This window comes from Pinus tabuliformis, chromosome X, assembly GCF_031772625.1.
Source record: "Pinus tabuliformis cultivar Carrire ecotype Pingquan chromosome X, CPIR1, whole genome shotgun sequence".
NCBI classification, from domain to species: Eukaryota; Viridiplantae; Streptophyta; class Pinopsida; order Pinales; family Pinaceae; genus Pinus; species Pinus tabuliformis.
In genome coordinates, this window is record NC_142308.1 from 1,493,390,587 (window position 1) to 1,493,402,768 (window position 12,182).

General features: G+C 37.5%; 1 protein-coding gene across 1 annotated transcript in view; it reads left to right on the forward strand.

Annotated features, from left to right (window-relative positions):
* Positions 1-12,182, forward strand: part of LOC149145670 (protein S-acyltransferase 11-like) — a 222,231-nt gene that overhangs the window by 63,619 nt on the left and 146,430 nt on the right. The window contains exons 3-5 of the mRNA XM_089447556.1: positions 10,671-10,846; positions 11,359-11,584; positions 11,828-12,126. Coding sequence (XP_089303682.1) covers positions 10,820-10,846; positions 11,359-11,584; positions 11,828-12,126 — 552 coding nt within the window. The 5' untranslated portion in view covers positions 10,671-10,819. The remainder of the gene's footprint in view (positions 1-10,670; positions 10,847-11,358; positions 11,585-11,827; positions 12,127-12,182) is intronic.

Below are 12,182 nucleotides of genomic sequence, written 5' to 3' on the forward strand. Positions count from 1 at the left end.
TTTATCCTTTCCCTATGTGTGGTTGTGAGCAGGATGTAATTTATTCTTTCCCTACTGTTGCCCCAACATCATCCTACTCATGTAGTCTGGGACACATGGGAAGTACCTCTCATCTGGCCAATGAATTGAGAAAAGTGGATAGGTACCATAGCACTACAGATGGACGCATTGTGTACTGTTGTACTCCCTATGTCTAGGATGCATGGTGTTCAACAACTTGATCTGGGACCAAGTCTGATTGGGGTTCTACCCCTGGATTGACTTTTGTTAGTGGAGAGTGGCAAGGTCTTGTGACTCACTCTCGATCAATTCTTCTTCATTATTACATCATTGTTCAACAGAGTTGAGATGAGATGTAGAGATGGTTCATGATGACAAGATGGCATGATGGATTGGCAGGTGGAATTCTCCCTAGTTGAGAGGGAGTGTTAAAATTGGCAAATAGGGCCAAATTCCACTTTGGACAACTCATTTGATGGAGATTATTATTGCATTGAATTCCTCTTTTCAAGAGGACCAAAATTGACCTAAAGATCATCAAATTTGGATAAGCAGAAATGTGTTTTTGAATTTATGCCCTCACATGTGCAAATTTTCAAGTTGGCCACATCATCATGTAGGCTCATGAAGCCCAAGAGACATGTCACTTCACCCTCAACGATTTCTATAAATAAGAGAGACCTCCAACCTCATTTGACACTTCACTTCACTCATACAATCATCTCTCTCCTTCTCTGATTGGTTCGTACAACTTGTTGGGCATATTTTTTCCTCACATGTGTGGCAACAAAAGGAAAAATTGCAGGACGAATTACAGGGCCGAAATTTTAGAGATTGTGGCAGGTTTGACCAGCATTGACTAGCATTGACTAGGGGTGGTTTGACCTCCTTTGATTGTGGTTTTTGTGTTTAAAATTTTGTTTTTGGTAGGCCACATCTATTTGCACAGGAACCAAGGCATTTTGTTGACTTTGACCACAGAGAAATTGTAGGGTTGACCACAAACACGACTGCAGAGTTGACCGTAGAGTTTGACCAAGTTTGACCACTATTTTCATGATTGTTTTCGGCTGTCTTTGACCACCTTTGAAGGCTGAGTTTGATTGGGTATGATTGAGCTGCATTGAGGACAATTTGCTGCTACTTTAACCTACTGTTGACTTTTTGATTAGGGAAGATTTTGACTGTTGTTGATTGCAGATTTGACAGTGCTGTTTTGACTTTGATTTGGCAAGTCAATTTTGACTTTTGTACTCTCTTTCTCTACTGAACATTTTGATATAATGATAAGAAGAATTAATCACAGGGTTTTCTCCATCTTGGGGTTTTTCCTTGGCATTCACCAAATCTGGTGTCTTCTTGTCTTGGCTTGTCTTCTGCATTTATGTTTGATGTTCTTTCATCAGTTACCCTCATATGATAATGGTTAATGTGATTGCTAATGGATTAGTGGAATTAATAATGTGCTAATGGATTAATGAAGTAACTACTGACCTGAGCAAAGAACATGTTAACTCAAAAATTAACAATTCTCTTAGATTCATCTTCATCATCACTGTCATCTTTAAAAGGGCACTTTGTTGCATAATGTCCTATTTTACCACATCTAAAGCAAATGAGAGGTAACTTACATTTGAGTTTGGATCCTTTCTTCAACTTCTTGACAAATTGTGCCATTTCAGTATCAGAATCATCGCCATTGCAATCATAATTCTTTCCCTTTCTTGATGTCTTGGATGCCTTGAATGTAGCTTCCTTATGAGTTGAATTTCTTGACCTCATCTCGTATGTTGTGAGAATTCCATGAAGTTCATCCATTGATAATGAATCCAAATCTTTTAGTTCTTCTATGGCACAAACCTTGGCATCAAAATGATCTAGAAGAGATCTCAAGACCTTTTGGACAATCATATTTTCTTTGACATCTTCACCTAGGCCTTTGAGACAGTTGACTACCTCATCTACTCAGAGAAAATAAGCAACAATATCTTCTTCATCATTCATCTTGAGACTTTCAAACTGTCTTCTATAGTTTTGAAGCTTTGCTTTTTTGACCTTGTCATCTCCTTCATAAATATGGATGAGCTTGTCCCACATATCTTTAGCTATTTTAATACCCATAACTTTGGTGAATTCTGAATCTGATAGACCATGTGCTGTATAATTCAAAGTCTTTGAATTTGCCACATATGCTTTCTTCCCATCCAGATTTGTTGGAAGAGGAGATGCGATCTTGTATCCATCTATGACAGATTGCTAAACTTCGGCTCTAGGATACATTAAGTAGTACTCCATTCTGACCTTCCAGAAGGCAAAGTTTGTTCCATCAAATTGAGGGACCTTACCATCTTTACTGGCCATTGTGATTCAAAAATTCTTCTTCCAACTGTTAGGATGATCTTGAAGAAGTCAATTTTGATACCAATTGGTGGAAATACTTGGGGGGGGGTGAATCCTTATTTCTTTCAATTGTTATATTATGCCAGTTAAGATTTTATCACAATCTCAAGCAGAAACACAAGAAGTAAAATATAAAATTAATTTTATTAACAAAGATGATGAGGACTCCAATCCTCTTACACAATAATTTAGGCTCCAACCTGTACAACAAAATTCTAACTTCTTCAAGGCTTCAACCTTGAATGAGGACTCCAATCCTCAATTATAAATCCAGGCTCCAACCTTGTCTCTTACAAGGCTCCAACCTTGTATGAGAACTCCAATCCTCTATTATAAAATCGGGTTCCAACCTTTAACTGCTTCCAAATTTCTTCCAAAGGTCTTCTCCAAAAACTTCTAGAACTTGCTCAAGAATGTCTTCAAATATGTTCAAGAATGCTTCAAAAGAGTGCTTCAAAGGTCTTCAAAAGGTGCTCCAAATAGTCTGCTTCAAAAAATGCTTCAAAAGAGCTGCTCAAAATTCTTCAATTGTCTGCTTAAATTCTATCCAAAGTCCTTAAAGTCATCTTAAACAAAAGGTAAACAAGGCTGCTCAAAATCTTGCTATAGAAAGGACTTTAATCTTTGCTCAAGGCTACTTCAAACTCTGCTCCAAAGATGGCTTTAGAATGTCTTCAAGGCAACTCCAAAAAGTGTTCTTAAGTTTTGCTTCAATTATGCCCTCAAGATCCTTCAAATTGGTTTACATTAAAATCAATTTGTGTTATAGAAGACCGAATTAGTGGCAGAAGACTAAGTTAATATAGGGCCAAAGTTTGTTACTCCACAATGTTGAGGTATGTCTTCCCACAGGGCCGAAGTCTGTGATTCCACATTGCCGAGGTTTATCTCTTCACAAGACCGAAGTTCTGGCTTTTACAAGAGCAAGTTATATCACAAAGAGACCGAGTTCTAATCTTTGATAAGAGCAGAATTATGTGCCTTAAAAAGTGCCGAATACTAGACACCATATTTGCTCCAAAAATATCTTAGAACCTGCTTAGAAAATTCCCCAAAAATCCTTAACCCAGAACAAAAATAATACCCAAAAAATTCCTTCAAACTGCTCCTAGGTTCATGAGATATGAACCTCTTCACTCTTGCCTCAAGTTCGTATGCTTCTTGTTCTCGACTCAGTCGAGTTGAGGGTCGAATGGAGGAGAGATGATTCTAATTTATACTAGTCAATCATTCATGAACTGACACGTCTGTTGGTAGAAGGGTCGACATGATCATAATGAGGCCGACTTGTCCCGAGAGGCAAAATATGGATTTTCTTCTTTGAAAAATTCATTTCTCTTTGCTGAGGGAGAATTAGGAGGCATGCAAATGCTTGTTGGAAAGGGATTAAGGTCCTCTATAAGCCTATGCAATTATCTTCTTGAGCTGGTGCTCTCTGACATCAATAACAAATATTATTCCTGTTGTTGCCTGAGATGTACACCTAAGCGTGGGAAAATTTTCAACCCCACAAGATATAGTCTTTAAGGCTCAATGCTTAGAGAAGGGGTTGTCATCTATTTCCAACTATCTTTGTTTAAGCTCTCTCCTATGCAAGCTATGGGGGGTAGTCCCTAAAAACGATTAGTAAGGAAAACTTGTCGAAACAACAAGCTCTAGGAGACAAAGGGCAAGGCAATTACCACTCAATATAACTTGAATTTCAAATTGATTAGCAAAGTATGATTCTTAATGAGCAATGTAAATATCAAAAGATATAGATTTGATTAAATCAATATGACATAAACATGATAAAGTGTGATAGACTAGTGCCTTTATAAACAATGCTCAAACAAAATTATAATACTTGCAAGATAAGAAAATGATCCTTCAAGTTACAAGATAGGCAATGCTGCAAGACATGGTTAGTACAGGAGATAGCACAATATTGAAATATGAGCAATGAGATAGAACTTGCAAGATAAATAAAGCTTATACTTGTACTTTAAAGAGATGCTCAACAATATGAAAGGATAATGAACAAGTAATTCAAATGACAAGTACAAGAGAAATATAATGCAATGTTGCAAGTAAGATGAAATGCTCACAAATCAACAAATGCAAGATAAGACAATGTTAGATGAATGAATGCAAGACTAGACTGTGTGATGCAAGTGATCTTGGTTGATTTTAATTATATGCCTAAACTATGGTGAAAACTTCCCCTCAATTTCTCAAAACTTGGTAAGGATTGAGGCGAACTGCAAGGAGGCGTTTAGTCCATCATTAACAATACCCACCTAGACTCCTTGACAACCCACGTGCCTTTGTTCCTACAAGGACTCAGCCACAAGAGAACTGCGAGGTCATGTGTTTGAACTTTTTCTCCAAACTCAAATTTATTGAATTGAATGACAGTTAGGGAAGTTGGTCCTAAAATTTCTATCAACCAAGCTTATGCTTGGAGGTAAATTTTAGAGATGCAAGATCTGGATCTAATATGCAAATGAAATGCAAATGTTAACACAATGCTTCAATGAGATACAATTAGTACAAGATGCTTCAAGAAAGAAATACCATTTCACTTATAATCAAGATTTTGATAAGCACTTAGAACACAAGATTATAATTAGACTAGCTTATGACAATAATCAATGAAGCATGTAAAGATTACTCAATGAAACAAAGCGAGTGAAGGAAATGACAATTAGATCAAAACGTTAGAGCAATAACTCAAGTGCCTTAATAGAAAGTGCTCTTAAAAATGTTTCTTCACTTATAATATGTTATGACAAATAAAGCAAGTGAGAATTATACAATGAAGCACAAGTAAATGATGGCAAATGAGATTGCTAATTAGAGAAATTTGAAAATTTGAAAGACTACTTTAATCCAAGATACAATTGAGATTAAGACAAGAATTACTCAAATGCAACTAGATCAAATAACCAATAAGATCACAAAAGCAAATAGATCAAATAATGAAGTCTAGATCTAATAATGACCAATTCAAGAAATTAGAACTAAAATGCAATGAGCATGAAAGTGAAACTAATCTAAGAGAACAAGTTAGAAGTGAGATCTAGAGGCTAAGATGACAATGAAATGAAAACTAACTTAAGAACACAAGAAATCCTCCCTTTTAAATAAGGAGTAGGATACTATGGGAGTAAATCCCAAGCTCCTTCAAGAAATAGGACTCTTTTTATTACAAGAGAAAGTCCTCTTAGATAGAAAGAGATGGTTTCATATCCTCAAGGAGGGTTTTACAAATATTGAACTTTGAAACAAAGAACCCTTCCTCAAGAAACCAATGAGGAAATTCACAAAGCTTATGGTAGTGAGACACAAAGAAATATCCTCAATACAATTCTAAATCCTCCAAGAGATTTTCACTCAAACCCTAGCCACTTAGAATGAAGAAATTTGTGCAAGGAAAGGAGGATGAGCCTCCTCTTGCTCACGGCATAGGGAAATAGGCTTTCAAAATTTTTAATTCGAAGCCAATTAATATTTGATCTTGTGATGTTAAAACCCTTAAGAAAAATTCGATCAAGCTATAAGATGTCCAAGAATGGAGGATTTTCACACCAAATGGAAAAAAAGGCCTCTCTAGGCTTGTGGCTTAGAAAAGGATGTTGGAATTTATAAGTCTGACATGTTAGAAACCCTTCATGCACTTTACTGATTTATTCCTACCTACTTGTTGTGTTAATTAACAAGTTATTTACCATGTAAATACTGGAAATAAATATAAGTACATGCTCAACACATTACAGATCATCAACTGAAGGAAATCGAAACAAGCACACAAGTGACACCGTTGTTTTTGGACTAATGTCCCCGGAAAAACCCAATGCGGGAAAACCAGTGTAGCTATCTGAGGGTTTGATTTATTAAGCAGTTTCAGAATACAATCTAGATGCCAAATCTGGTTCACATAATAGAGAAAAATCTCGGTAGTAGCACCTCTCTACTCGGAAGCAGATATTCTAGGTGAAACCTCGGATAATCACTCCGGCAGTTCCACAGCTCCAATCTGCCCCACGAAACCCCAGCGTCAGCTCTCCCAGTAGTTCCGGTTGTTCCCGGCAGTTCTGACTTCTTCCCTCTGCGTTAGCTTTCCCTGCTGTTCCAGTAGTTCCCGACAGTTCCGGTTGTTCTCGACAGTGCTAGCTTTTGCCCTCTGTGTCAGCTTTCCGAATTGTTCCGGCAATTCTCGACAATTCCCAACAATTCCGGATTCTACCCTTTGCGTCAGCTTTCCCAGCTATTCCGACAGTTCCTGGCAGTTCTGGCTGTTCTCGGCAGTTCCGGCTTCTGCCCTCTGTGTCAGCGTTCCCAGCTGTTCCGGCAGTTCCTGGTAGTTCCGACAGTTCCTGACAGTTCCAGTTGTTCCCGACAGTTCCGACTTATCCAATCTATTGCGCTGATCCTCCCGGTGCTATCTCTGCCTCTCTGCTTTTGTATTCACTGCACCTCAGCGACAACTTTTTCAGCAAACCCAACCCCAAAAAGTCGAAATCTTGATCTCTTGGTGTGTTCTCCAAGTGACCCTCAAGCCTCTTATACTTTTCTCGTTGACAATTCAACGGCCGAGATTAAGTCCCTAATCAACGGCTAAGATTAGATCTGGTTTGATCCATGAATTTTGGACCATTTTAACACAGTTTTATATTAATTCACATTAATATATTATTTTCCCTAAGTTTAGACTTAGGGACTCCATTAAAAATATTAATTATTTTAATATATCCCAAACTGTTTAGAATTTGCCCAAACCCTTTTTGGGTATTGTAGATCTTATGTGCCTTAGCCTCTCCACCAATTTTTGTGGCTAGAGCATATCCGATGCTACCCCAAATCAACAAAGAAGCCTAAAATTTCTTGTGGCCTTGAGAAAATAGGCTCAAATGCTTGTGGCCCTCCTTTAAAAATTGATCTGAATTTTTTCAAGTGTCAAATGATAAGTCTCTTGCCAAAATCTAGTCACCAAATTCTAATAGATCTGTAGCCAGAAAATCAAAGAGTTCCATGAGACATTTAAAAGCTGACGCTAGAAATATTTCCACCATTTAAAACACAAAGTATTTTACAAACTCGATTGGCCACTAACTTATTGGTCAAACAGTTATTGCATGACGTTTTCTTATGTTTGCAGATTTATAGGTGGAAAAGTACATGCAAGCATAGGGGCACCCCCTTGTGGTTGGCAAGCACTAGGCTGAACGGAGAGAGAAATTTGCACGTGACGCTAAGGGTGAATGTTTCCTATATGTGTAATATCCCTTCCAATAAAAATCTGCTAAGTGCCTTTCTCAATATTTGCAAATTTTGGATGGATAAAATTTTGGATACAAACTTAGGAAAAGTGGGTGAAAGTTAATTAATTTAATTTTGTGTGGTAGGGGAGGCCCCAAACATTAGACAAAAGGGAAGATTAATCACATAGTGGGATGTGGGGACCACCCCATGAGGAAATACACACTCCTTGAGAAAATCGAATTGGAGGGAAGAGGGAAGAGGCAAGGAGATCGAATGGTGGAGCCCACAAGGAGAGAAAAGGAGCAACAACTATAAATAGAATTGACCTCCATTTTGACATCTTTTGACAATCTAACTTTTGAACACAAGTTTTCTTGAGCTGTTTAGCCAAGTAAACCAATGTTGTTTAGCACAAGGAATTCTCAAGTGGGAATTCCACCTCTACCTTCGGTGAACTTCGAGTGTCACCCTAGGGGAGTATTTCAGAACTTAGTGGGGAGAGATTTGCTGGAGTTCGTGGGAAACAACAACTCTTGCTTCAGCGAGCTCAAACTTCCAGGAGGATGCAGGGACAAAAATCGAACCACTAAGTTGAGGGAGTTTCAAGGGGAATTCTGGTCAGCGAATTTAGGAGAAATTTCATTGAGGGTGGACCAACATTTGTGGAGAATTTTGGGGCTGGAAGTTGCTGCTGTTGAGAGAGCCAAACTCACCATTTTAGGGCCTGCGCAGAAGTATTACTGGGCAGAATTTGTGGGGTTGGATTCATCTTATTTGTGTCGGGTTTTGGAAGGAATTTCACTCACATCTTTCGGAGGAAATTTGCAGGGAAATCCTACAGCTAATTGAGAAGGAATTGGTGACATATCTAGCAGTTTGAATTGTGGGGGACGCAGAAATTGTCAAGGAGGGCCACCAAATTTGGGTAATTCCGAGAGGTCAGAATTAGCCCAAATTATTTCTGGGTTTTGCTGGACTAGCCTCAAGGAGTCTGCTCCTAAATTTGCATAATTTTTGGAGGAGTTTTGGTGCCCCAAAACAGCAGAATTATTTAGCAGCAAGTTAGGAGGAGTGAGCTTAAATTTTGGGTCCCGGGTGGTCGGTAGAATTTGCCAAAACCCTTTCTGGGTTTTTTTGGGTTTCTAGCAAGGACTTCAAATCTAATTTTGCAAAATTTTATGGGCAGATTTGAGGGGTCAAATCAGGGTCTCAACATAGCCAGCAGTGCAGAATTACTGGGTCAGCGCAGATTTTCTGATAGATAAACTCCAACAATGGTTGGGAATTGGCATATTGATCACTTGAGGCTTGTAGCTTGCCTTGTGCAAGCCCAGGTGTGCTCTTTCTATTTCACTTTGTACTCAAGCAGTTTATATAATAAAATTGTCCCTTTTTGGCTTGTTTGGGAGCATTTTGGGTTGGTCTTTACTGATTTTTTTTTATGCTGTATTGTCTTGCATGTTTTTGTTATCATTTTTTCCATTAGGAATATTACAATATGTTCCATTGAGATTTCCTATCCCGGATTCATCAAATAATTTAATTTTCAAAGGGGTAAAAATTTGTGCTAACAGCCTAACACTACTAGACCACAAGAAATTTAAAATTGCTCATGGCGAGAGACTTAAAAATGCTTAGTAGAATTAGTTATCTTTTCAGTTTAGAATCTAGATTCTAGAACTCAGAATTATTGTCTTTATAATGGTCTCTTTTGTAAAGATTATATGACAGTTGAAGTTTGAGCTGTTGACTGCATATTAGAAATCTTTGTGCCTTGTTACATTTCATGGTTGATGTTATTTGTTAGAGTTTGTTGATGACAGATGTTATATGTTGAACTCGAAACTTGAAGTTTGATGTTATGGTTGATCATTTGATGTCAATGCTATAAGTTATAACTGCTAGGTGGTTAATGTTATCTGTGTACTAAATGGTTGATGATTTAATGATTTTCATTAATCTACTACAAAAGATTATCTTTCATATTTTCTGCAACTAATTTGCCATTCTGCATGCTTTTAGTGAATATATATGCATCAAAATATATATTGTATAAAATGCACTCCCAGAACGCTTTGCTTCTGGAGACTTTTGAAAGCCAGTGCTTCATGCTCCAGCGTCCTGCTTTGTGCTCCCACTTCCAACAGTCTTGGCTTCAACTTGGGGCAATAATACCGACCAATAGTTCCTCCATTCAAATCAATATACTAATTACATAGACAAATGGAATATCTTAGGTAATTGAGTCCTTTTTGAGCACACCACTTTACTATGCTAATGATTTGAGGACAAAGCTTAACAGAGGAGAACTTGTAATATGTCCTTTAATTAGGTAGCAATGGTTAAATAATTCTTGATAGTTTATTGTTATTACTACTAAATATGGGTGAATGTTGCGACCCTTTACAAATAACATTCAATATAACATCTTTATGAGGACATTCAGTTGCAAAAGTCACTCTATATATGTTTATTATTTAATTATTCTTTAGTTGGCCTACTACAGCTCTGGTTGTCTGGTTCTTGCTTCTGTATCCTGTTTAAGAGGATGGTTTCTCTTTAACATTCATTGATGGATATGGCGTAATATCTACTCCTATCCCCCATATCAAGGAAAATGAGGTTCTTTCTAGAACTGCCAAGATTTTATTCTTGGTTTTCAGCATATGCTATGCACATATTGCATCTTTCTGTTCTAATGTCTTATCACTTTTTAAGCTCTTCACATTTCAGCTAGGTATTGCTGGTATTTTTTGGCTGCTCTTGTGTGCATGTCATGGTTTTTTTCTTCTTTCTCTGATTATCATCTTCAACTCATGACAATGCCAGGGCAAAATTGTTATTATTGTTCTATATTTTATACGATGCATAAATATAAGGCTAAATGCAAACATCTAATTAAATGTGAGCTTGTACTCAATCTGATAGCAAACAATTTAAAGGACCTTTTTTTAGTGGTATTTAATCTAACAGTTTTGAAACATCATACACATTCCTGATTTGTCTGGTTTTGGATGGTTAACCAGGTCAAGTTCTTACTATATGGTAGTAGTTCAAGGCTAATTTGGGGACAATTATAAAGTTCTTGTCAAATTCTGTTCATCTTCTGAAGACAACTGAAAGCTGGCGAAAAGCAGTCACTAACTGGGGTACAGCTTTGCCAGTGAGAGAGAATATGGAGCAAACAAGCATTGTGCAAGAGGTATCGCTAATTAGACATTAGCTTATTGTAGCGTAATGCTGCTGGGCTCAGTTATAGATAACTTCAAGGACTGGTTAATATTTTTTTTTTTTTGAATAAATCACGAATGCCATGCTATGCTCAATGTTTTTAGTGGAAGGTAGGTATTCTCCAGTTATTTCTTGTTGAGAAGCCTTCTCCACAGTATGCAAATTGAAAATGCTTCCAATCAGGGCACTAAGAAAACCAAACCCTGGCTATGATTATCGTAGGTGATAAGGGACCCAAGCCCCATAATAAGTGTCCGCCTTGTAGAGGTTGTTTCCTATGTACACATGCCTATTACTCCTTGAAAATGGAATTGTTATCCTTGTTGGATACAGCCAAAAATCTTTACCACCACATATAGACCTGTTAGGACACACTAAACTGTAAATGGGGCTCTGGCAGCTTGTGTGTTTTCAGTTTGTTTTTATTTCCATTCTTTGTATCTTAGTTTGGTTTATATGCTATGATTTTTGATGATCTTGCAGGAAAATTGTAGTTTGAAGACACAAGAAGGTTATGAGACTGTATGCTGGGGATGTGGGTTGCGTCTCTTACTTCCATCATATGCTCCAGTTTATAAGTGTGGATGGTGTGGAGCAATTACAAATAATATGTCTAAGCAGCATAGACACCACTGGTTTGATGCATGCACTGCGTTTCAAGATCGCTTATTTGTTCCCGTTGTCCTCTGTATCATTCTTTCTATAATATGTATGTTCTCGAAGTTTTTGATGACACAGACATCATATTGTGTATTGGCGTCTTTTGGTCTTTACTCTTTGTTTGCTTTTATTTTGCAAGCATTTTTTATCTCTATCTTGGTTGCCTTAAACCTGTTTTCATGTTTGGTTCTTTAATTTGAATAGGTGATTTTCTCACAGCTTCTGAAATGTGAACATAGCATGTTTGGATGTTCTATTCTTTTGACAAATCCAAATTTCTGTCTGACTGCAGGTGGTGGTGTTTGGGCTGTGTACCCTGTGGTGTTTTCAGTCATTAGCTTAAGCTCAGTTTTTCATTCCATTTCAACTTTCATTTTGGCTATTGGTACTCTTGTCAACTTTTGTTTGGCATCATTTACACCTGCAGGGCAGCCACCAAAAATATTATGGGGTAACTATGGAGTTGTGGTCAAAGGTGGTCTCAATGATTATACCTTTTGTCAGTTCTGTGAGAAGCCTAAGTCAGCACAGACACATCATTGTCGTTCATGCAAAACCTGTGTGCTGGATATGGATCACCACTGCCCCTTTGTAAGTCTGTTCTTGTACCTAACAAGTAGGTGTATTTGAATTTTGCATATTTACAC